Source organism: Brassica napus, chromosome A9, assembly GCF_020379485.1.
Source record: "Brassica napus cultivar Da-Ae chromosome A9, Da-Ae, whole genome shotgun sequence".
In the NCBI taxonomy this organism is placed as follows: domain Eukaryota; kingdom Viridiplantae; phylum Streptophyta; class Magnoliopsida; order Brassicales; family Brassicaceae; genus Brassica; species Brassica napus.
The window spans coordinates 9,654,448-9,676,297 of NC_063442.1; the positions used below are offsets into that span (position 1 = coordinate 9,654,448).

Genomic DNA, 21,850 nt, shown 5'->3' on the forward strand with positions numbered 1-21,850 from the left:
TTTTTCCTTAACTTGTGTGAAGAAAAAAAATCGTATCCATGTTGTGTACTATGTAGGTACATAGACTGTGGAACAGTAGAAGCTACGTGCATTTTGGATTTGAATAGCTAGATAAAATAATTTACGTTTTTATTTCTTTCTGGAATTACAATTTTGTCGTTTTCATGTATTTTTTTTTTTTGAACATTTTTAAAAATTTTATCGCACACTTTTTCATGTATATGTGACTTAAGTTGATTTTTTTTCTTTCTCGTAAATGTTTTAGAGGAAAATTCTTGAACCAAAAAAAATTGATAGAAGAATATTACGAGTAAAACATATTTTGACCGTTTTATCATTGTGTTTCATCACAAAAGCTTTTTCCGTACGTACATGTAAACACACATTTCCATATCTGCATGCATACCTTCTTCTTTTTCTGCAGGCATACCTTTATCTTGGTAGAGAGGGACGTTAGTCTAGAAAACTCAAAAATAAGTCTCGCAAGGTTTTCTTAATAAGATTAAAGATTCAAATAGATGCAAAACAAAATGAAAGATTACAGCAAACAACTCAAGAAGACCCACGCAAAAACCCTAGCTTAATCATCACAACAACGACAACGGACAACAAATTAAAAACAGCACTTGTTAAAACCCTAGACAATAAAAAACCCTGATCTTCAACAAAAGGAACACAAATATAAATATTTAGATTATTCAAAAGCCTCGAAACCCTTGATATATCGTACGTTGTTTGTTATCAAGTGAGAGGAGGGCAGATAAAGCCAGGAGGAGGATTGATTCCACAAGTGATGAGAGCTTGAAGTGCAAGAGGAATGAAGATGTTTAAGTTGAGAAGTTTAAGTCTTATGGTTGTGCAAAGACAAACGGCTGCTTCTAACTCAAGTAACCCTTGTAACACTGGACAACACACATTCTCCACTGGATTTCCAAGTCCAATATGGATCAAACCTCCCAAAACGTCAACACAAGCTCCAAGCTTCAATGCGTTGATCGGACACGTTGGTTGAGCACTTCCTCCTCCAGAAGGTGGACCACCATGATACGGTGGATAACCAGAGGATGGTGGTGGAGTTGTGATCGGAGGTGGGTTAATGATCGGAGGGAGAAGTCCTGGAGGTGTTGTGATTGGAGGGAGAATTCCTGGAGGAGTTGTGACCGGAGGTGGGTTAATGATCGGAGGGAGAATTCCTGGAGGAGTTGTGACCGGAGGAGGTCTTACCATTGGTGGTGGATAGACGACCGGAGGAGGTCTTGAGATAGGCGGTGGCCTCACCACTGGTGGTGGATAAACCACCGGAGGAGGTCTAACAAACGGCGGTGATGTCCCTCCACCATGATGTGGTGGCCCACCACCACCACCACCATGATGCGGCGGCCCACCACCTTTTCCACCGTGATGTGGCGGTTTACTACCACCTTTTCCTCCGTGATGTGGTGGATTGCCGCCTCCACCTCCACCCCCTCCACCGCCACCGCCACCGCCTCCACCTCCACCGCCACCGCCTCCACCACCGCCGCCACCACCACCACCACCTTGATGTGGAGGCTTCGGGACAGGAGGGTGAGGGTGAGTGCAAGGAGTGCAAGCTTGGATCGTTGGTGGCAATGTGATGACCGTGGCGATCAAGAAAATGAAGAAGGAAGCCGAAACCCTCGAACCCATTATTTGCTACTTTATTTGTTTGTCTAATATTACTGCATTGTTTGTCTGATATTTTTGCAAATAAACATGTAAATATATAGGTGAAACTTAAGTGTTACCCGTGACTCTTGTAGGGGTGGAAACCACTAGTAATGAGTGCATGTAGATTTGATTATTTGCTATGGTACGTACCAACATGTGTGGGGTATGAAAGTGAAGAAAAGTTTCCAAACTTCGAGAAATTTTTGGAGCATTTTATTGCGTTACAACTAAGAAATTTTGGAATATTTTTCAGTAAAAACTTTAAATGTTTCTTTTGTTTTGGATTGTTGTTGGTCCGATGCAAACTTCAAGGTCAAGCCCGTGACTAAAGTGTAAACAGATTATGATCACTGTCTCCGAACTAAAGAGTCCGTGAAATCGTTTGTTCCCTTGTGTACTTTTTCTTTGTTATTATAAAGGTTTTGTAATGATTTTTGAAGAGGACGTTTTAAGAAAATTTGGGGGGAGGGGAGGGAGAGCTTCGAGATAAGTATTCTTCGAGGGAGAAAGCTAAGCTATCACATATAAAGTAGATTTTGGCACAAGCCAAGTATGTATTAATTTTGATCAAAAATTAAGTTCACTCTTGAGGTGAACCTTTAAATTCACCTCCTCTCTTATTACCAATCAAAAAATGTTACATAGATTAATAATAAAATACATTATTTAAATAAAAAAATCTAAAATAATTGAAAAAAATAATAAAACTTATTTTAATAACGATAATGCCACTAACTAAACCCTAAATCTTAAATTCTAAACCCTAAACCTTAAATCTAAACTCTAAACCCTAAATTCTAAACTCAAACTCTAAACCCTAAACCCAAACCCTATATCTTAAACCCAAATCCTAAACCCTAAGCCCAAACCGTAAACTCTAAACCCAAACTCTAGACCTTAAACTTAAACCCTAGATCCTAAACCCAAACATAGACTCTAAACCCAAATCTTAAACCCTAAAGAAACAACATCAACATTAACCCAAACCTTTAGGATATAGGATTTGGGTTCAGGGTTTATGATTTGAGTTTAGGTGTAGACATTAGGTTTGGATATATGGTTTGAGTTTAGAGTCCATGATTTGGGTTTAGGATATAGGATTTGGGTTTGGGTTTAGGGTTTACGGTTTGAGTTTAGGGTTTAAGATTTGGGTTTAAGGTATAGGGTTTGGGTTTAGAGTTTACGGTTTAGGTTTAGGGTTTAGGGTTTAAGATTTTGGTTTAGGGTTTAATGTTTAGTTAGTGGCGTTAGCATCATTAAAACTGGCGTTATTATTTTTTTCAATTATTTCAGATTTTTAAATAAAATTAATCTATTTTATTATTAATCTAGGTGGTATTTTGATCGGTAATAAGAGGAGAAGTGAATTTAATGGTTCACCCTAGTCTTGTTCATTAATTTTAGAGGTTAAGTATTTGGTTTACCTCACTCAACTAGGATGAACCTTTAAATTCACGTTTTTTTTAGGACCAATCAAGATGACCCGTAGATAATTAATTAAAAAATATTAAATTTATTTAAAAATAACTAAAAAAAAAGAATAACGCTAATTTTGACGACGATGACGCCGTTAGCTAAACCGTAAACCATAAATCTTAAATTCTAAACCATAAACCTTAAATCCTAAACCCAAACCATAAATCCTATACCCTAAATCTAAATCCTAGACCTTAAATGCAAATTGTATACCCTAAACCCAAACTGTATACCCTAAACTCAAACCATAAATCTTAAACCCAAACCATATACTCTAAATCTAAATCCTAGACCCTAAAACCAAACCTTATAGCGTCTAGGTTTAGGGTTTGGGTTTAAAATTTATGGTTTGGGTTTTAAATCTAAGATTTGGGTTTAGGGTATACAGTTTGGGTTTAGGGTCTAAGATTTGGTTTAGGGTATAGGGTTTGGATTTAAAGTTTACGGTTTGGGTTTAGAGTCTAGTATTTGGGTTTAGAGTATACGGTTTGGGTTTAGGGTCTAGGATTTGGGTATAGGGTATAGGGTTTGAGTTTAAAATTTAAGGTTTAAGGTGAAGAATTTAAGATTTCGGGTTTACGGTTTAGCTAGCGGGGTTAGCGTTGTTAAAATTAGTATTATTCCTTTTTTAATTATTTTAAAATAAATTTAATATTTTTTAATTAATTATCTACGTGACACTTTGATTGGTCCTAAAAAAATATGTGAATTTAAAGGGTCACCCTAGAAAAATATCTAAGTTTTGTTCTTTAAGATTTGGGTTTCACTTATTTAAAACAATTATTTGCTATATTAAGTACCCAGCAAAAAATAATACTTGCAAATTACTAGAATCAGGTTGTTATCTGTCAAAATTAAATACTTGTTTCTAAAATATTATTCATCGCAAGTAACTAAAATAAAAATACAACCACATACAAAGTAAGTTATATTAATTTTGCTATCTTTTTTATTAATGATTTCTTTTAAAATCATGTATTTTTATATATTTTCAGTTATAAATAATTAGAGCATGATTAATGGAGGTTCTTAGGGTGAGATTCTTAACAGAATATAAAAAACTATCTATGTATATCTATATATTTTAAGAATAAAATGAGAAAACTTCTTATTTGAATCTCAGATTTGAATAGTAAACTAGGTGATGTTTTTTTTTTTGGTGTTCATACATAGATATGCATATTTATTAAATAAATATATTAGAAAAAATATTATTATTTTTTTGATCAAAAATTCATTAATATTTCTATTCAGAAAGTCTGAATTTTAATTTCTGTAGAAGACGAATTATGCAGAATATTAGAGAAAAAGCTTACAAAATATATTTATTATGGGCAAGGTATACCATCAATAATCGATTTTATAGAACGGTTTAAAGTAATGCAGTCAGACATAAATTTTTATAAAATAGATAGATTTGTCGATTATCTTATCGTCTATGTAACGTTTCTTATAGTTTGTAATAACATAATTAATCGGTGGTAAAAAAAAATTTCCATCAGGACAATTTAAAACGTAAGATACACTGTTGGACAGTGAAAGTTCTTATCGCTTTGCTAGGAAGGACTCATCTCATCTGTCATTAGCAGATAGGTTCTTTCACAAGGCCCAGCAAAGCCCATCCATGTTCTTAATCGTCGTACACGAGATATTAGGGCTTATCAAGTAAAAACACACACAAAAAAAAAACATTTGCTCTGTTTCTGTAATGTATTCTCTGATACTCCGTGGAAGAAGAAGGTTGCAGAAATGTAGACTCTCACTGAATGTCACTTCCTTCTCCTCCGCTGCTCGCAAAGGTCAGAACTTTACAGTCTCTTACCTCGTTGATTCACTGGGTTTCACCCCAAAACTTGCAGAATCAATCTCAAAGAAAGTCAGCTTCAACAACAAGTGTAACCCTGATTCAGTTCTGAATCTGCTTAGAACTCATGGGTTCACAGATTCTCAAATCTCCACCATCATTACAGATTACCCACTGCTCCTTACACTAGATGCTGACAAGTCCCTCGCTCCAAAGCTTCAAGCTTTACAGTCAAAAGTATCTTCACCCTCAGAGCTCACTGAAACCATCTCGAAAGTTCCAAAGATCTTGTCAAAGGACAGGTCTTTAAGCGTGTACTATGGCTTCGTCAAAGAGGTTATGGAAGCGGATAAGAGCTCAAAGGTGGAAACTTTATACCCTCTGAGGGGTAAGCAGGAGAATAAACTCAGAAATGTGTTGGCTTTGAGAGATCTTGGTGTGCCGCAACGGTTGCTGTTCCCTTTGTTGATCTCAGAGTGCCCACATATCTGTGGGAAAGAGAAGTTTCAGGAGTCTCTTAAGAAGGTTCTTGAGATGGGTTTTGATCCAACTACGCCTAAGTTTCTTGAAGCGTTGAGAGTTGTTAAGGGGCTGAACAAGGAAGCAATGGAGGAGAAAGTGAACGTCTATAAGCGTTTAGGGTTTACTGTGGAAGATGTATGGGTAATGTTCAAGAAGTTTCCGACTTTCTTGACACTCTCTGAGAGGAAGATAACTCTGAACTTCGAAACCATGAGGAAGTGTGGATTAATCGAAGAGGAAGTTCGGTTAGTGGTGAAGAGGTTTCCTCAGTGCATTGGTGTTTCAGAGAAGAATATATTGAACTCTGTTGAGACATTCATAGGTTTAGGTTTCAGCAGAGAGGATGTTGCTATGATGGTCAAGCGTCTTCCTCCTTGCATTGGGTATTCTGTTGAGACGGTTAAGAAGAAGATCGAATTTGTTGTGAAGGAGATGGGTTGGACGCTAAAGGCTGTGGCTTCGTACCCTCAGGTGCTTGGATACAGCATGGAGAAGAGGATGGTACCGAGGTGTAATGTAATCAAAGCTCTTATTGCCAAAGGGTTGATCAGAAGTGAACTCCCTCCAGTGTCGACTGTTTTGGTATGTACAGATCAGGATTTCTTGAAAAGGTATGTGAGGAAACATGATGATGATGAGCTTGTGGCTGAGTTGATGGGTATATTCACTGGAGAATAAAAGCTTCTGAAACTTTTTGTAAGTTTTTTTGCTTAAATATGAATCTTAGATATTAGTTCAGAGTGATGATTGTAGGACCAATGAGCAAGAGATGAGTTTCGTTTATTTAAAGAGGATTCATAATATTAAACATTGAAAGGGAATAAAGAGAGGGTGGGTGATGATGCAAAAGGGGCCACCAAGAGTGACAGACTCAGAACAACAAAGCAAAGACGCAACGTACTTATAAAGTAGCGAATAGTGTGTACTTCTTTCTTTCAGATTTACTCATCAGCCTTCTCCACGGCAACTTCCACCGGAGCTGCTGCTTCAGTGGGTTTCTCCTCCTCTGCTTCTGCCTTCTTCTCTTCCTCCACAACTGCTGGAGTCTCCTCTGTCTTCACTTCTTCCTCCTCCACTTTCTTGGGCTCTACGACTTCCTCTGCTTTGCTCTCTTCCTCCACGACCACCGGAGCTTCTTCCTCTTTCTTAGGCTCTACAACTTCCTCTGTTTTGCTCTCTTCCTCCACAACCGCCGGAGCTTCTTCTTCTTTCTTGATTTCCTCTGTTTCTTCAACAGGGAGGTCTTTAGTGGTTACTTCCACGGGAGCTTCTTCCTCTTTCTTGATCTCTTCAGTTTCTGTTTTGGCCTCCTCTGTTTCTTCAGCTGGTTTCTCTGTTTCTTCGACGGGGAGGTCTTTTGTGGTTACTTCGACTGGAGCTTCTTCCTCTTTCGTCTCGGTTTTGGTTTCATCTGCTTCTTCGGTTGGTTTCTCTGTTTCTTCCACGGGAGCTTCAGTTTCTGTTACCTGAGCTGGAGCAGACTCGGTCACAACGGCGGCGGCGGTTTCCTCAGGCTCCACTGTCTTTGGTGGTGTCATCTCGACGTGCTCAGCTGCGGCTGGAGTCACTTGTTCAACCTGCAAAACCATTGTCACACATAGATCAGTTCAAGACTAACGTTTTTAATTGATATAATCACAGCAGAAATGATATTTTCTCATGATGTGGATCATGTAAACTTAAGCATCTAAGTGGATTAAGACAAGTGAAAACATTTAATGTAGAATTGCATCGCTAATCAAACTTTAGACTAGTGAGAAATGGGTTTGAAAAATTTAAGAACATATGTATGCATACATCAGCAGTGGCCATTTGAATGTGTAGAAAAGAGGAAAAGATCAAAAGAAGAGAAGAGAAAGTGTGTGTTTGTGTGTGTGTGTGATGCTTTGATGTGTGAAGAGTGTTGCTTGAGGAGATGGTTAATTTATAGTAGAAACAAATACTAAAAAAGCAGTACTATAGAATCTTTTTTTTTTTAATATCTGTAAGGAAAAAATATTTTATAAAAGAAAATAAGTATGATTTTAATTAATATTCTCTTGCAATCATAATTCATGAGATGAAAAGAAGCTTTTGGTGTATATTTGTTTGAGAAAGAAATATCATGTACAGTTTGTCTTAATGATAGACACCACTTGCGGTTAACGTCTAGTTGTAAATATTTAAGACAAATCTTTCTTTTTTATGTAAGCAGGAAATTAAACTCTCGTCTGATGTAATATAAATCTTTTATCAGTATCATCAGTTCGACTGAAAAATCATCATCATATATAAAACTTAAATGTTGTAGAATTGAATTACAAAACTAATATCACATGTTGTGGTCTTATGTATGAAGAATCCCGGATTTCCTCCAACGTCTCTTCTTGGTAATCCAAACCGTTTTTATATCAGATTTTATACATTTTGGAAGAAAGTGATGACGGGTGAGGAGACATTATATACATGTAAATGGTGGGATTATATCTAGTGTAACACAGTTGAATGATCCGTGCACTGAATTTTTTATACCATAAAATTTGAAATTAAATTTGAAAAGTTTATACAGAATCGGATTGCTATATAGGTGGGGGTGTATCACGAAACAATATTATGACATAAATACCGAGATCATAGTCACCTCGGTTAGACGACCCGTCCAATGTTAACACTGTTAAACATAGTTAACTAAAATATCTTAAACGGATTGGTGATGGTCAAAGCGGCTTTCATAGCGATTGTATGATAATTCCAAGGTACCCAAAATAAACGAAGGAATCTAAAGGTCCTAAAGTGAGTGGCACATTATTTGATAAGCGTTACTATTTTGAAAGAAAAAAAAAGAGAGAGAGATGAGCGTTACTATATGTGAAAAGTTTTATTACCTCTGCTTTTGAACGACCTCTAGAAGTTATCGGACTTCAGAACAAACATTTTATAAAACCCATGACTTCAAGTTTAATATACATTGCATGAGGTAGACTGATATGCATGCGGCATGCCTGGAGCGATATAAAACCGCTGAGCATGCTGGTCGAGTTGTATTGGTTTACTTATTAAAAGTACGACCTGACAATCTTAAAAAACCGCCGAGCATGCTGGTCGACTCGTATTCATGATATATGTTTTTAAAGTAAATATATCAAAACTTTAAGCCCGGTAACTTTTTTTTTATAAGTTTAAACGGTCTGACCACACGAGCCACCGTTATGCGCTACTCCTGAAGTTTTCTTCAAGTTCTGTCAAATCATTTTCATCAATTATTCTCACTGAAATCATACCAAATTTTCGGATCATACATAGTTAATCTAATGTTTAACAACTTAGTTTTATCCTAAGGATTATTATTTAAAAAAAAATATTGGTGGTGACCTTAAGAGTCAGAGTCCCCGTTAATTCTTTATATTATTATCAGATTATATCATCAATTTTGTCATTAGAAAAGTTGATCCCTAAAACAATTGATGAAAAAGGTGGTTGGAATTAATATTATTCATAATAGATTAGATGCTTGGTATAAGGTTGGTACTGTTATTAAAATGTTGAAGTAATTGATGAGAACGCTTCTTATATTGTTGTTATATATAGATCGTTTATGCTGACAGAAAAAAAAATATATAACGTTTATATTTATAATCTTTTTTTTTTTGAATTAAGATATATTGCACGATATTAGAAAAGGAACGTCACTATAAACTCTAGTATTTGGACTTTTGCGTTTGCTTAACATTGTACAAAGTAAATTATTTACTGATTCAGATAAGATATCACATGGAATGTAAAAAGGCACAAGGTCAAATAGTACATATATATGTTTATATCCTGTGAACATGATTTGGCTTCATATGTGTTCATAACACCGGGTAGATCTAGGTATATTAGGAGTTAGGACACAATGAAGTGAAATATTTGATTTTACATACAAATATGGTTGTTCTTTTAGCTAAACGTTTCTTCATAAGGGAATATGGAATCGTTTACTTAAATCTTATTTTGGGTTGAAAATGACATTTTTAGTAGACTGAATATTTTGGCAGTGAATAACTGAATATCAGCATAATTTGTTTGCTAACTACCTTTTTCGTTTTACTGATAATCTTAAATTTTAGTTAGTATTGAATTATTGATGTTCTAATTAAAGCTCTTTCCTTCACAAATTTGTTTTTAACGAGTTTCGTGTTAAAATATACTTCTAGCCATCACCGTTGTATTTGCTCAAAAAAAAAAAGCCAAAGTTACAAACAAACAAAAAAAAGCCATCATCGTCGTATATGGCTGGTAGTATCAGAACCGGAATACGTTTAGTCATCATCGTTATATATTAAGTTAAGTAACTCTTGTATAATCTGAAAAATACTTTCAAGTCATAATGATAAAAAGTTATCCATAGTAGACGTAATCAACAAATAAACAATGTTAATTTTTTTGCGTTTTATTCACCTGTTTCACTTTATATTCTCGCATCTATTATAACACAAATAAAAATTTTCAAAAAAAAAAATATTATAACACATATTTTTTTGTTTTTGCTTAAATTATTATAACAAATATTAATCCGATGTATTATTAAATCATTCAGTTGTTACTTTGTAGAAAATTTACCCAGTTGTTTTTCATTTTTATTTCTAACCGATAACATGGAAAACAATTTGTTTATTTAGTTTTGTTGTTATAATGTAAAAAGAAAAGGTTCTTCACTTTAGTGTCATCTATTTGATAGAAAAAAAAATCTTTAACAAAAAAGAAAAGGTTCTTCGAGTTTTCTATTTCTTTACCCAACAATAAGCGTTATCGTTTTTTGTTTTCACTTTTTATTTAATCTACGTGGATTATTGACGACAAGTATAGGCCGGTGGGTGGGACCAACAAATGCAAAAATATGGGTCCCATGTATTGACTGATAATGACATGGCGACAAGTTACTTCGATTGATTTCATTGTGCATGTGTCCGATCGCTGACACTTGAGTGTATGCCAGGTAGGATTCCACTTGAAAATGGGCCCACATATCTGTCGCCACGTCAGATCAAATCTCCACCCCCACCTTTTTTTGTTCAATTGCTTCTTTGTTTTAAACAAATAATTAAAGAAGTTTTCGGTATATATATTTTAATTAAAATTTCCTTCATAGATTTTTTTTTGTATTTTTTGACAACAGATGTTTTTGTATCATGTAAGTTGTAACCATAACTCCTTTTATTTACGAACTTGTGTCTATATTTTTCACTAGAAATGTTATGAATAGTGTGCATACTTAAAATTTTCCTCAATTTTAAAGAAAATTAGTTTAGAAATGCTAATTATGAAAATTCTAATCCAGAAAACTAAGAAAAGAAAGGAAGATATGTGACTTAATTCCGAAAGCAAGAAAAATTAGTCAAATCTTAATCAAAATAATATTTAACCAACATGAAAAAGTTAATAACTTTTGAATATATTATCATTTTTTAAAATGGCTTCTACATTAAAAAGAACGGATCATATTGTCTGCGCCATTAGAAGTTGGAGTATCAATTTATCACTATAATTATCGCAAAAAAAAACTACAATTATCGCTATTTTTTTAATTGTAATCAGATTGCTGTTTTGTTCAGTAGATGGGCACGGACACGTAATCACCACCTGTAAAGGTAGGCCAGCAGAAAAGCTTATTAAAGAAAAAAGGTTGGACGGCTAAGATGGCCATGAGTGTGGGACCCACTGTTTTATTTTATTATGGAAATGGTGTAAATTATCAATACGTCAATAAATAATCATTAGATATTCAGAATACTTTAATTAGTAACAGAAGAAAGGACTCATATCCGATATAAAAAAAATGGTTTAATCTAATTTTCACTCTAAAATAAATCAGTTCTATAATATAGTTTGAATTTGTTACAACTGTATTCTATTTTAGAGTAAAAAATAAAGTGATGAATAAAAAAAACAAATTACTTTATATTTGGAGTAAACTTATTTTTCATTATATTATAGAATGAGAAATAAAATATCATTGGTATATTTTTACTCTAAACTTTATTTTATAATAAAAAATAAAATAAGATTAGAGATGCCCTAATAACATTACAATTACAAATCTAACGTACATAATAAAATAACTATATTATAAAAAAATGTTTTCAATATATTTCTTATAATAAATAGATACTTTTTGTAAAGAGAATTATAGAGAAATTATACTCTATTTCTATGTTTTCAATAACAGAGAAAAATTATATTATATAAGCATATAATATAGAAAATTCCTTTTTGTGCAGTTTTCCTATTTCTTATAAAAATATAAATGTAGATTGGAGATGTTCTAATATGAAGAATAAATAATTTTAATTTTATATATAAAAATATAAATGTAGATTTTGTTGATGGAAAAAGCTTGGTCTTCCTCTTACACTTTAAATTAAATTATGATTTTATATTATTATTTCAGATCTAAAGAAAAGGTCGAAATAATTCACTTTTGGCATCAGAATTATGTGAAACGACCTCATGCGGGCATGCCTTGAATATGTGTAATCCTAAAGTCGGACAATATAAGCATAATTATCTCGTAATCCTTGAATATGTGTTAATTCTTAATCGTTAATTTAAGCACTAATTTAGATCAGCGGTCAAAACTTTACCACCTGTCAATTATTTATTGGTCGGCCACATGTTAAGATTGGTACCATAATTAAATGTTCATTTCGGTCCCATCTGGTTAGAATCTCTTCGTCAGCAAATAGTTGGCCACCACAGCTAAACTTAAGAATTAAAGATCGAATATTTTTATGTTTTCTAATTTTTTTTTTTTGAGAAAATTAATTTTCTTTGTTGATATGATCTGTTCTATTAAGTTGTTTGTGAATCCTAAGCTGATTGTATATCTGTTATAATATATATTGTCATAATATATTTGTAAGATGTGTAAATTTATAACCTTTTTTTTTTGCTAAAAAATTTGATAATCTTGACAAACAATATGTAAGCAGATTATCAACATTTTTTTAGAAATTAGTCATGGTTGAATGAAACGGTGTTATTGTTCTCCCACTGATACGATTTATATAAATAAATAGTGAAATTACAAAGTTTTTTTTGTTGAAAAATTACAATGTTTTTTGATAATTTTGGAAGATATTAACTAAATTCAACATTACAATCGAGTATTACGGTGTAGTTTCAAGATATGTTTTTTAGAACAAAAAACAGTATTGTGATACAAGACATGAAGACAATATATTATTGTCGGTGAATATCCTAGATTTGGATGATACCAAAATACTGTGAATAAAAAGATGATATAAAGACATTCACTGTTAGACGTTCAAATACTATTTACCATGCTATATTTTTTTTGATTATTTTCTCACACGCAAAACGTAGGAGTCGAACTTACAATGTCAGCATAGTGGTCTGGTCTTTGCCTCCTAAGTCCTAGCTATGAGTATTATTTATAAAATGGATACTATTTACTGTTTGAAGCGTTAAATCGAATTAAGGGTTTACTATTTACGTGCAAAAGAATACTGACACCATTCATAACATGAATTTGACTTTATCTTGATTTTTCTTGTGTGCTTAATTTAATTATTCTATAATATTTTGAAATTAGATAAATTTGTAGACGATAGAAATACTATATTAGTATAAATATTTCTGGAAAGGGCTCTCTAGTCTCTACTTCTCATTGTTATTAGTTATGATTTCTTTAACTAAAGCAAATTCTATTTTTTTGCATCATTCACAACAAATTTGGCAACTAAAATGGTTCCAATAGAAAAGTAATATTTCATTTACTCCCTCTGTTTTTAAAAGATGCATATTCTATACTTTTCACATATATTAAGAAAACTCATTAAATATGCATTGTTTTTTGTGAATAACAATTTTTCATAACTTTAAGCCAATAGAAATTCAATAAACACCATTAATTTTTTTGAAACTTACAATTTTTCATAAAATCATACATTGAAAAAGTAAAAAATGTATCTTTTTAAAACAATTTTTTTTTCCAAAACATACAACTTTTAGGAATGGAGGGAGTAGTTAATATCTGCAACTCTACAATAGACTCATATATACATACACATGCACAAATGTTGATGATAGGATTCTGAGTCCTTTCGTTCTGCACCGATGACGCCTTAAAGTAATTTTTTTCCTTTTTTACATCCGGGAAGCTCGGGGCCAATACAACGGGATCAGTGGACTGATAATAATACTATGACATGTCATAGATCATTTCTCCCCAAAAAAAGTTGCACCATGACGCAAAACTAACTTCTTGCGTTAATGATCAAAATCAAACCTTTTTAACCGATGGTAAATGTTAAGATAAAATAAATTTAGCTAACAAATCTTAAATGGGTTTTATTTTATTTAGTGTTATGTTGTATAGCTAAACAAAGTAAGAGAATGGACTTTGGTGTTAAAGTCTAAATTAGTCCATGTTTGAAATTGCACTAGGCGTAATGCATGTGATTGACCCGGATTTAGCGCCTAAACAATTAATTGGAAATTAAACGAAAATTAATTGAAGATTTTTTTAGGATATTTTACGTATAATACATATATATATATATATATATATATATTGCATATGTGAGTTATTGACAATGAGATCACATATCATATCACTCATGTCCCAGTTTTGAACCAAAAGCAACGCATATAACTCATATTTAGAAGATTTTCATTTAATGAGTACAAAATGACGATTTTGCCTTCATCTTAAACATTTTTCTCTGCGATTTTCAGACCTATACTATTGCGTTTTACAAAATTTTCACAATCTTGAAGCTTTTACAATTGATACTTATGGATATTATTGAAATATGATAGATCTATAATATAAACTAATATTTAGCACACAAATTTTTTGATTTTTGCAAAAAAATGTTTCATCGCCTAAACTCACTGCACAACACCTCTTTGACACATTGACCTTTTAATCAACCTTTAACCAGGCGAGTTCTCGATTAGGCGGGAGCGTTTTCGATAATGGAAATTTGCTAAAGAACAATGTGTTTAATCATACTATTAACTGAGAATACACTTAATGAGAGATATTGATTGGTTCTAAAAATGTGACATGACAAAATGATGTATATTGTAAATCAAATGTAACTCTATTCACCATAAGATTATGTTCTAAAATTTTGGTGACATGGCTAATGCGAGATTAGCTTAACTAAACCATTCTTACTTACCACAATTTTAATCTTTGTTCATTTTAAATCATGTGGTTCTCACAATCAAAACTTTATAGATTATATGCTTTTGAATTCTGGTTCGAAATCATGTTATAAATTTTGATGTATATTCTCAACATGTACTTGTACACATATACAGTTTATGTATTAAATTTTATGGACTTTAACCTAATCATTTCTCTTGTACTTAGCTTACATAGGTTCACTTAGATTCTTTGCACTTTCATATTGCATTTGAGTACTCTTGGTTCATGTATACATGTTATGGGAGCATTTGGAGTTGGAAACCAAGAAAAAGAGATGATTTGAAGAAGTTGGAGTCGTGGACACTTGTAGCAGCCAAGACTAGCGGTCGAGGAGTGACCGCTAGAGAACACAACCACAACGCCCAATCCTAGTGGTGTCTACGTAGACTTCTAGACCGCTATGCTCCTCCTTCAGATATCCACATTTTGACCATGCAGCATATAAATTGAAGCCAGCTGTCTTACCCTGACCATGAGAAGATGGATTCCTTATCGGTTTGGTCTAGTGGCCTCTACCTAGTCCGCTATAATTGCCCTGAAAACGTCTCGAAAGCATGTAACAGCCTAGATAGCTGCCAAGGCAAAGGCTGCTACAGCACCAGTACCAGACGGATCCTCCTAGCAGTTGATCCAAGACCGCTACGACCACTTTAACCTAGTTGATTTCAAGTTTTTAGCCTCTTAGTATAAATATGACTTGCCTTAAGTGAACAAGATCATCCTTTTATCTATTGTATAGCCATAATACCTTTTGGATATTTTGGTATTTATGCATTTACTACTTTCTCTCTTTTGATTATATGCTTCTTAAGCTTGATTATGCTTCAAATTATTTTGGGTTGAAAGTGTATTCAAGATTATTTGTGAGCAGCCACCTCTTGAATCTATGGGATATGCTAATTTATGGTGATTTGATGAAGGGTTAAGAGCATGATTAATGAGGGGTTCTTAGTGTGGGGTTTTTAGCGGAATATAAGAAACTGTCTCTTAACTTTTAACTAAAAAAGCTAAGAACCGGGTCTTAAATAAGATATTTAAGAGCCGGTTCTTAGCTTTTTTAGTTAAAAGTTAAAAGACAATTTTTTTATATTTCGCTAAAAACCTCACCCTAAGAACCTTCCATTAATCATGCTCTAAGATGTTTTGTATTAGATTTACAAGTAGATTTACATGTTTCCCTACTATCTTAGTGTTTTTAAAGCTAGAATGGACTTGGTTATTCTTAGTCTAGATTCTAGATTAAATAAACTGAAGATGTATGTTAAAATGCTTGAATGAACTTAGTTATGCGTTAACTTGACTAACCAAATGGATTTGATATTAAAATTACTATATGGTTAGTAGAATTATTTAAAATGCATGTTTGATTGTGTTAGACCAAATGGATTTAATAGTTAATGTTGCAAAAAATAATGTATGATTTTGTCTCTTTTGATAAAGCTGTACTGCGTAAATGTTAACTTCATTTACTCCACAATATGTGATATTCTTTCTCTACTTTAGTTATATCACATATGTGTCATATTTTTCAAATATTGATGAAATTTACTCAATCCCCATTGTAGTTTTAGTAGGAAGCGTAACTTATGCTATTATCGTGAAAACTCTTCAAATAATACATTTTCGTGGTCGTGTGATTCAAAAAAAAATTTAACTGGCGTAGAGCTGGAATGCCAAGCTTCTAGAATATTGATTTGGAATTTCTAACCTAAAATATGATGAGATTAAGAAATGACATTGCAACTTTCATAGCTCTTATTTTTTGGTGGCTCAATTATAACGAAACAGGTTAGTATAATATCATAATATCATAATTTACTATGGTATTATTTAGTATATTTAGCTTTTCTGACATATTTTGACATTTTGCGTTTTATAACACTTTATTTTTTCTATTTTAAGGTAATCGGAAGATTACAGACGGGGGAATGTGTTCTAGGATCATCTCTAATCAACCATGCACTAGAGACATATTTAGTGTACTTGATTTATAATATTTTATAAAATCTAATTCAATAGAAGATTCCACTTTAAACCCCTCAAGAACTTTTATTAATATAAAATGATGCTTAATATTATGTTATTTTGATAACATTTTATAGTAATATCATTAATACAAATAACAAATGTGAGTATTGATTGTATAAGTTTTAATACTATCATTTTTATAAACCGTATGTTATTTAGTATTATAAAATAATATTAGATTACAATTACTATATCTTATTATCGTATGATATTCACATGAATGTTAGTCATTTACATTAACTTTACAGTTTATCATATGAAAAGGTTGACGGAGTAACTGAACATATATTTGATTATCTAGACAATAATTAGGCAGTACAAATGGTTTGATATTGTATATTTAAAAAAAATATGAATGTTTAGACTAATATGAAATATTTTTTTAATTATAGATACAACCTATATTATATCTTTTATACTTAGCAAAAAGAGAGTATATTCTAAGGCAGCCTAATACTTTAAAAAATATTATATTGGTGGGTAATATTTGATCGTCACTATATGTAAATCATCATTTACATCATATATTTTGTATTTATTTATTATATAGAAAATTGTAATAAATTAATATATTCTTTTCTTTTTGAAAGGCAACGTACACTAATATATTATCAAATCATACTATCAATAATATATATCAATGAATCACCATTTAAGTTGGTTACGCTAAAGATGTAGTAAACATTGGTACTCCTTCATACAAAACTTTTGCACTATCTTTTTATTCTTATCAATAATATCCTAAGAAAATTTAAAACCATTCAAACTTACAAACTCAAACATCTCAATCAAATTTCATAATTTTCCAAATATTTCTCACTAATCAAAGAAAAAATCAGGAATTCATGGCAACCAATAACACGTAATTTCTGACCTCAGTGAAGAATTAACTAGTGTCGACGTTTGGGCAAATATATTATGACAAATAAAAGATCCATTAAATCTACAAATGATCATCTTATTCTTGGTAACTTAAATGTATGTTCTGCGTAATATTTATTTATTTATATTTCCTTGATTTATTGTATAAAAAATTTTGTTTACTTTTCACACTCGCATTATCGGGACAGATATCTCACAAGGAAGCTATTATGCTTGTAGATGGGTGCGCGCGCTGATAAAACTAATAAAAGAGCCCAATAAGGTTGGCTATTAGCCTCCCTCTCCTATTTGGCGAATTTATTCTCAGTTTGTATATGTTTAAACTCTTTCCACTTGCAAGCCAGCAAGCAAGAGACCATCCTCACAATGTGTAACCATGCAAATATATTTGCAATGTAGACTGTACATATTTAGCAAATTTTGAATTTCAGAGTGATATTTACAAAATTATAGGATCACCACATGACCATTTCTTCAAGCTCCATATATAAACATACCTCAACAAAAAGCACCAAAACTCTTCCTTTTCCTCTCTCTTCTCTCTAGAGCCATATTTGCATTTTACTCAAACCAAAAAGTTGGCATTATCTAAGATCTTATTAGATCAAGAAGGTGATCTTGTGTGTTTTTTGTCTGTTTTGTTTTGGTTGGAAGAATCAATAATGGAGTTGGAAGATGAGAAGAAGGGAGGGGAAGCTTCAGGACAGACATCAGACAAAGAAATGGGGCTAAGCAGAAAGAACAGTGATAGCTCTTTTTCTCCGACAGAAGATGATGACGAAGACGAAGAGAAGAAGCCCCAACTCGGTCCCATGATCGCTCTCAAAGAACAGCTTGAGAAAGACAAGGTCTGTTATTTTTCAAGTTATTGAAAGACGAAGATCTAAATTAATACAAGTTTATACATAATAATTGGATAACGATTTGGTTATTACTAATTTAAAAGGTTAGATTCCTGGCATATTAATGTATGAACAGGGTACATTTAAATATTTCATTTCATGCTATGGTCTTGATCGGTAGATTTGATGATAAATCAGTAGCAGCATACCGTAGAAGCTATATGCTTTCATTTATGTATTTAATAGTGTGATTGGTAAAACAGTAAATGATTCATGTATAAAATAATCATAAAATTATATTTTAAATGTGAAATATTATTCTTTTAAAAAAAGTTAAAAATATTTAATTGCAATTCTTTTTTAAACATTTACTTTACTGTTGGATATAACAGATTTTTTATATTATAATAAAATATATTAAAATTATATATATATATTTATTTTAATTTTTATATATTTTATATGCAAATGCTCTATCAAAAACTTCATATGTGAGCATTGAGAACATTAGCATACTGTAAATACTTTTCTAATAACTGTTGATCAGATAATAAAAGCGTAATGTTTATGCTAATGTTAATATCTTATATTTTCTGCCAAAATTTGTTAGGATGATGAAAGCTTGAGGAGATGGAAGGAACAGCTAATCGGCGTGGTGGATTTGGAAGATGTAGGAGGTAAACCAAATCCAAAATCCGGTTTATATCTTATGATTAAAACGCAACATATATATGATTTAATGGTAGCTGTAATAAAGTATCATATAATTTCTACGTTAAAAAAAAAGTATCATATAATTTCACATGACATTTTGGCTTACACTATAGCCTCAGTTAACGCTAAATACGTGGCATAAAGTCCATAACTATATAATTTCAGTTGTGTAACATATATGTATATATATATATATATTGTTATGTCACTAAAATTGTTATGTCAGCACACAATTAACAAAAAAAATGAAATGCAGAGACACCGGATCCAGTAGTAAAGATACTAGACTTAACCGTTAGGTCTCCAAACAGAGAAGACATGGTATTAACGATACCTGATGATGGATTGCCTAACCCTAAAGGTCCTTGGTTCACCATAAAAGAAGGATCTAAGTACACACTTGTCTTTAATTTCCGTGTCACCAACAATATTGTTTCGGGCCTTCGCTATAACAACACCGTCTGGAAAACCGGTGTCAAGGGTATTTTTGTCTTTCTTCTTGTGTCTTAGGTAGTGTTAAAAATGTTTTTTAATGTTCTATTTTGATGTTTTGGTGTCTCTTTCTTTTGGATAGTGGATAGTACGAAAGCAATGCTTGGGACGTTTAGTCCTCAAGCTGAGCCATACCAACATGTGATGCCTGAAGAAATAACACCGTCTGGTATTTTCGCTAGAGGATCCTATTCTGCAAGAACTAAGGTATATGTTTCATACACATGAACAAAAAATCAGGAAAATACATCTTAATATGTTCCAATGCAATTATGATTTGCTTTGTTAATAAATGTTAAGATTTCTTATTTAGTTTATTGTTTATTTCAGTTTATTGATGACGATAATAAGTGCTACTTGGAAATCAACTACACATTCGACATCCGCAAGAATTGGCAATGATCCACCGAATTCAACATTCTCTCCAGTCTAAACCTATATGACTAAAGCTCTTTTGATAACACATATATTTTCTATCTTCCCTGCAACTTTGCAGACTAGAAAACTTATTTATTTATTTTAATTAAATGAGCATTAATAAGAGATTTTGTTTGAGTGTTTATGGAGTTTTTCCTCTTCTCTTTTCTTGTGATCTTTCGATATCTTGTTGAGCTTTGAGAGCAACATTATTTTGAAATGTAGGTACAGTAACCGATTATAAACTGCACCAACTTTTTAATTAAAAAAAACTGCACCAACTTTTTAATTAAAAAAAAAACTGCACCAACTTTCTTCTATTTATCTATACTTTCTCTATTTAATGATATAAACAATTTTAAACAATGGATAATTATGCTATTAAAAACTATGAAAAATATTACATACATTCATTTTCTTTAAAATGAGTTTGTATTTTACTTCAATGGCTTCCCTCAGTTATATTTTCAAAATAGAATATTTTAGGTATATTCTATTATTAATACTTACTATTACTTTAATAATGCTTGCTATTTTAAAAACTTATAAAGTTTACCCAAAATAATTATATTTTAACTATATTTTATTATTTACACTAAATAAGGAACTCATGCGATATTGCACGAGAACTCATTTTAAAAATATAAATATTCACATATTGCAATAGAAAACTTTATAAATGTATCAAAAATATTCAACCTATTTTTGCCCTTAAATATACCCAATCATGTTTTGAGTCTTTAAAGTATTTTAATATTTATTTCCAAGTTTTTTCTATCAAATATTACATAGTTAATATATATTAATTTCTATTTATATCATTTCCAAAAGGTGTGAACAAAAAATTATGATTGTTCAAACATACCTCTATCATATTTCAATTTTATGTTTTTATAATAAGTTAATATAAGAAAATTTATTTAATATTTTTAAATATGTCTTTATCAATGAGTCTAAAACATATTTCAATTTTTTAATCAAAAAAGTAAAGATACACCAAAATAAACAAATTAATTTTTATCTGAAATATAATTTAAACTTTAAATATTAACCATTAGAAAATGTTTATTTCATTTTTGATATTTTTTATATGTTGTCATCTGGGCCAGGACTCAAAGATAAAAGAAAGAGTCGTTTTTCTTTCCATTAGAAAAAAAATCATAACATTTCCTCTTTTTAGTTTCGAAGATTTTAAAATTTTATTGAAAATTGCCAAAAATACCATATTCATAATACCTGTTGTGAATAATGGGGGAAATCGTGTGTGTATTATTACTTAATCAAAGTGTTCCCTTATATAAGGATTACAAGGAATAGATAAATGGAAAAAGTACAAATCTTTTTCCTAAAGAGAATAGGAAAACTACTTAAGGATAAACGTGAAGAGAAAAGAAAATCATCCTAATCTATAGTCGGCTTAATCTTTAGCCGCCTCTCTCCCCTATGCAGACGCGGTCTTGGTCTTGGGCCTGGACGCGGTCCGTTCTTCCTTGATATGGTTACTAGCAATCCACATTGTTCTTAACAATACCACTTTTCATGTTTATTTAAATTATTTTTACTTTGAAAGAAGGAAAATGTCATTTATAATCTTAGATTAACTAATCTAGACTTATGGCTTGATTGACAGACCATTAGCATAAGCTTTATGCTCCTCATTATCCAATCAACATTTTTTTAAAAAGCATTTAGAATAGCGTTTAGATGATGCAAATGCGCTCCAAATACTCTCTATTCAATGTTTTCATATGAAACTTTTGGTAGAGCATTTGTATTTAAAATATA

The 21,850-nt window shown here is 31.8% G+C and overlaps 4 protein-coding genes across 4 annotated transcripts; 2 read left to right on the top strand and 2 right to left on the bottom strand.

Moving 5' to 3' along the window:
* Positions 1 to 474: 474 nt before the first annotated feature.
* On the bottom strand, positions 475 to 1,725 carry LOC106349062 (36.4 kDa proline-rich protein). The gene has a single exon (XM_013788956.3). It carries the CDS (start codon positions 1,666 to 1,668, stop codon positions 742 to 744), a length of 927 nt encoding a protein of 308 aa, XP_013644410.1. The 5' UTR covers positions 1,669 to 1,725; the 3' UTR covers positions 475 to 741.
* Positions 1,726 to 4,818: 3,093 nt separating this feature from the next.
* On the top strand, positions 4,819 to 6,301 carry LOC106349068 (transcription termination factor MTERF15, mitochondrial-like). Its single transcript, XM_013788967.3, has one exon. It carries the CDS (start codon positions 4,874 to 4,876, stop codon positions 6,167 to 6,169), a length of 1,296 nt encoding a protein of 431 aa, XP_013644421.1. The 5' UTR covers positions 4,819 to 4,873; the 3' UTR covers positions 6,170 to 6,301.
* LOC106349079 (fibrous sheath CABYR-binding protein) lies at positions 6,251 to 7,576 on the bottom strand. The gene is made up of 2 exons (XM_013788979.3): positions 7,289 to 7,576; positions 6,251 to 7,068 (listed from the first exon to the last, which is right to left on the bottom strand). Exons 1-2 carry the CDS (start codon positions 7,301 to 7,303, stop codon positions 6,433 to 6,435), a joined length of 651 nt encoding a protein of 216 aa, XP_013644433.1. The 5' UTR covers positions 7,304 to 7,576; the 3' UTR covers positions 6,251 to 6,432.
* A 10,371-nt stretch (positions 7,577 to 17,947) lies between these two features.
* LOC106367851 (rho GDP-dissociation inhibitor 1) lies at positions 17,948 to 20,277 on the top strand. Its single transcript, XM_048739782.1, has 5 exons — positions 17,948 to 18,448; positions 19,053 to 19,119; positions 19,413 to 19,637; positions 19,731 to 19,855; positions 19,979 to 20,277. The coding sequence occupies exons 1-5, from the start codon at positions 18,263 to 18,265 to the stop codon at positions 20,048 to 20,050; spliced, it is 675 nt and encodes a 224-aa protein (XP_048595739.1). The 5' UTR covers positions 17,948 to 18,262; the 3' UTR covers positions 20,051 to 20,277.
* Positions 20,278 to 21,850: the final 1,573 nt, after the last annotated feature.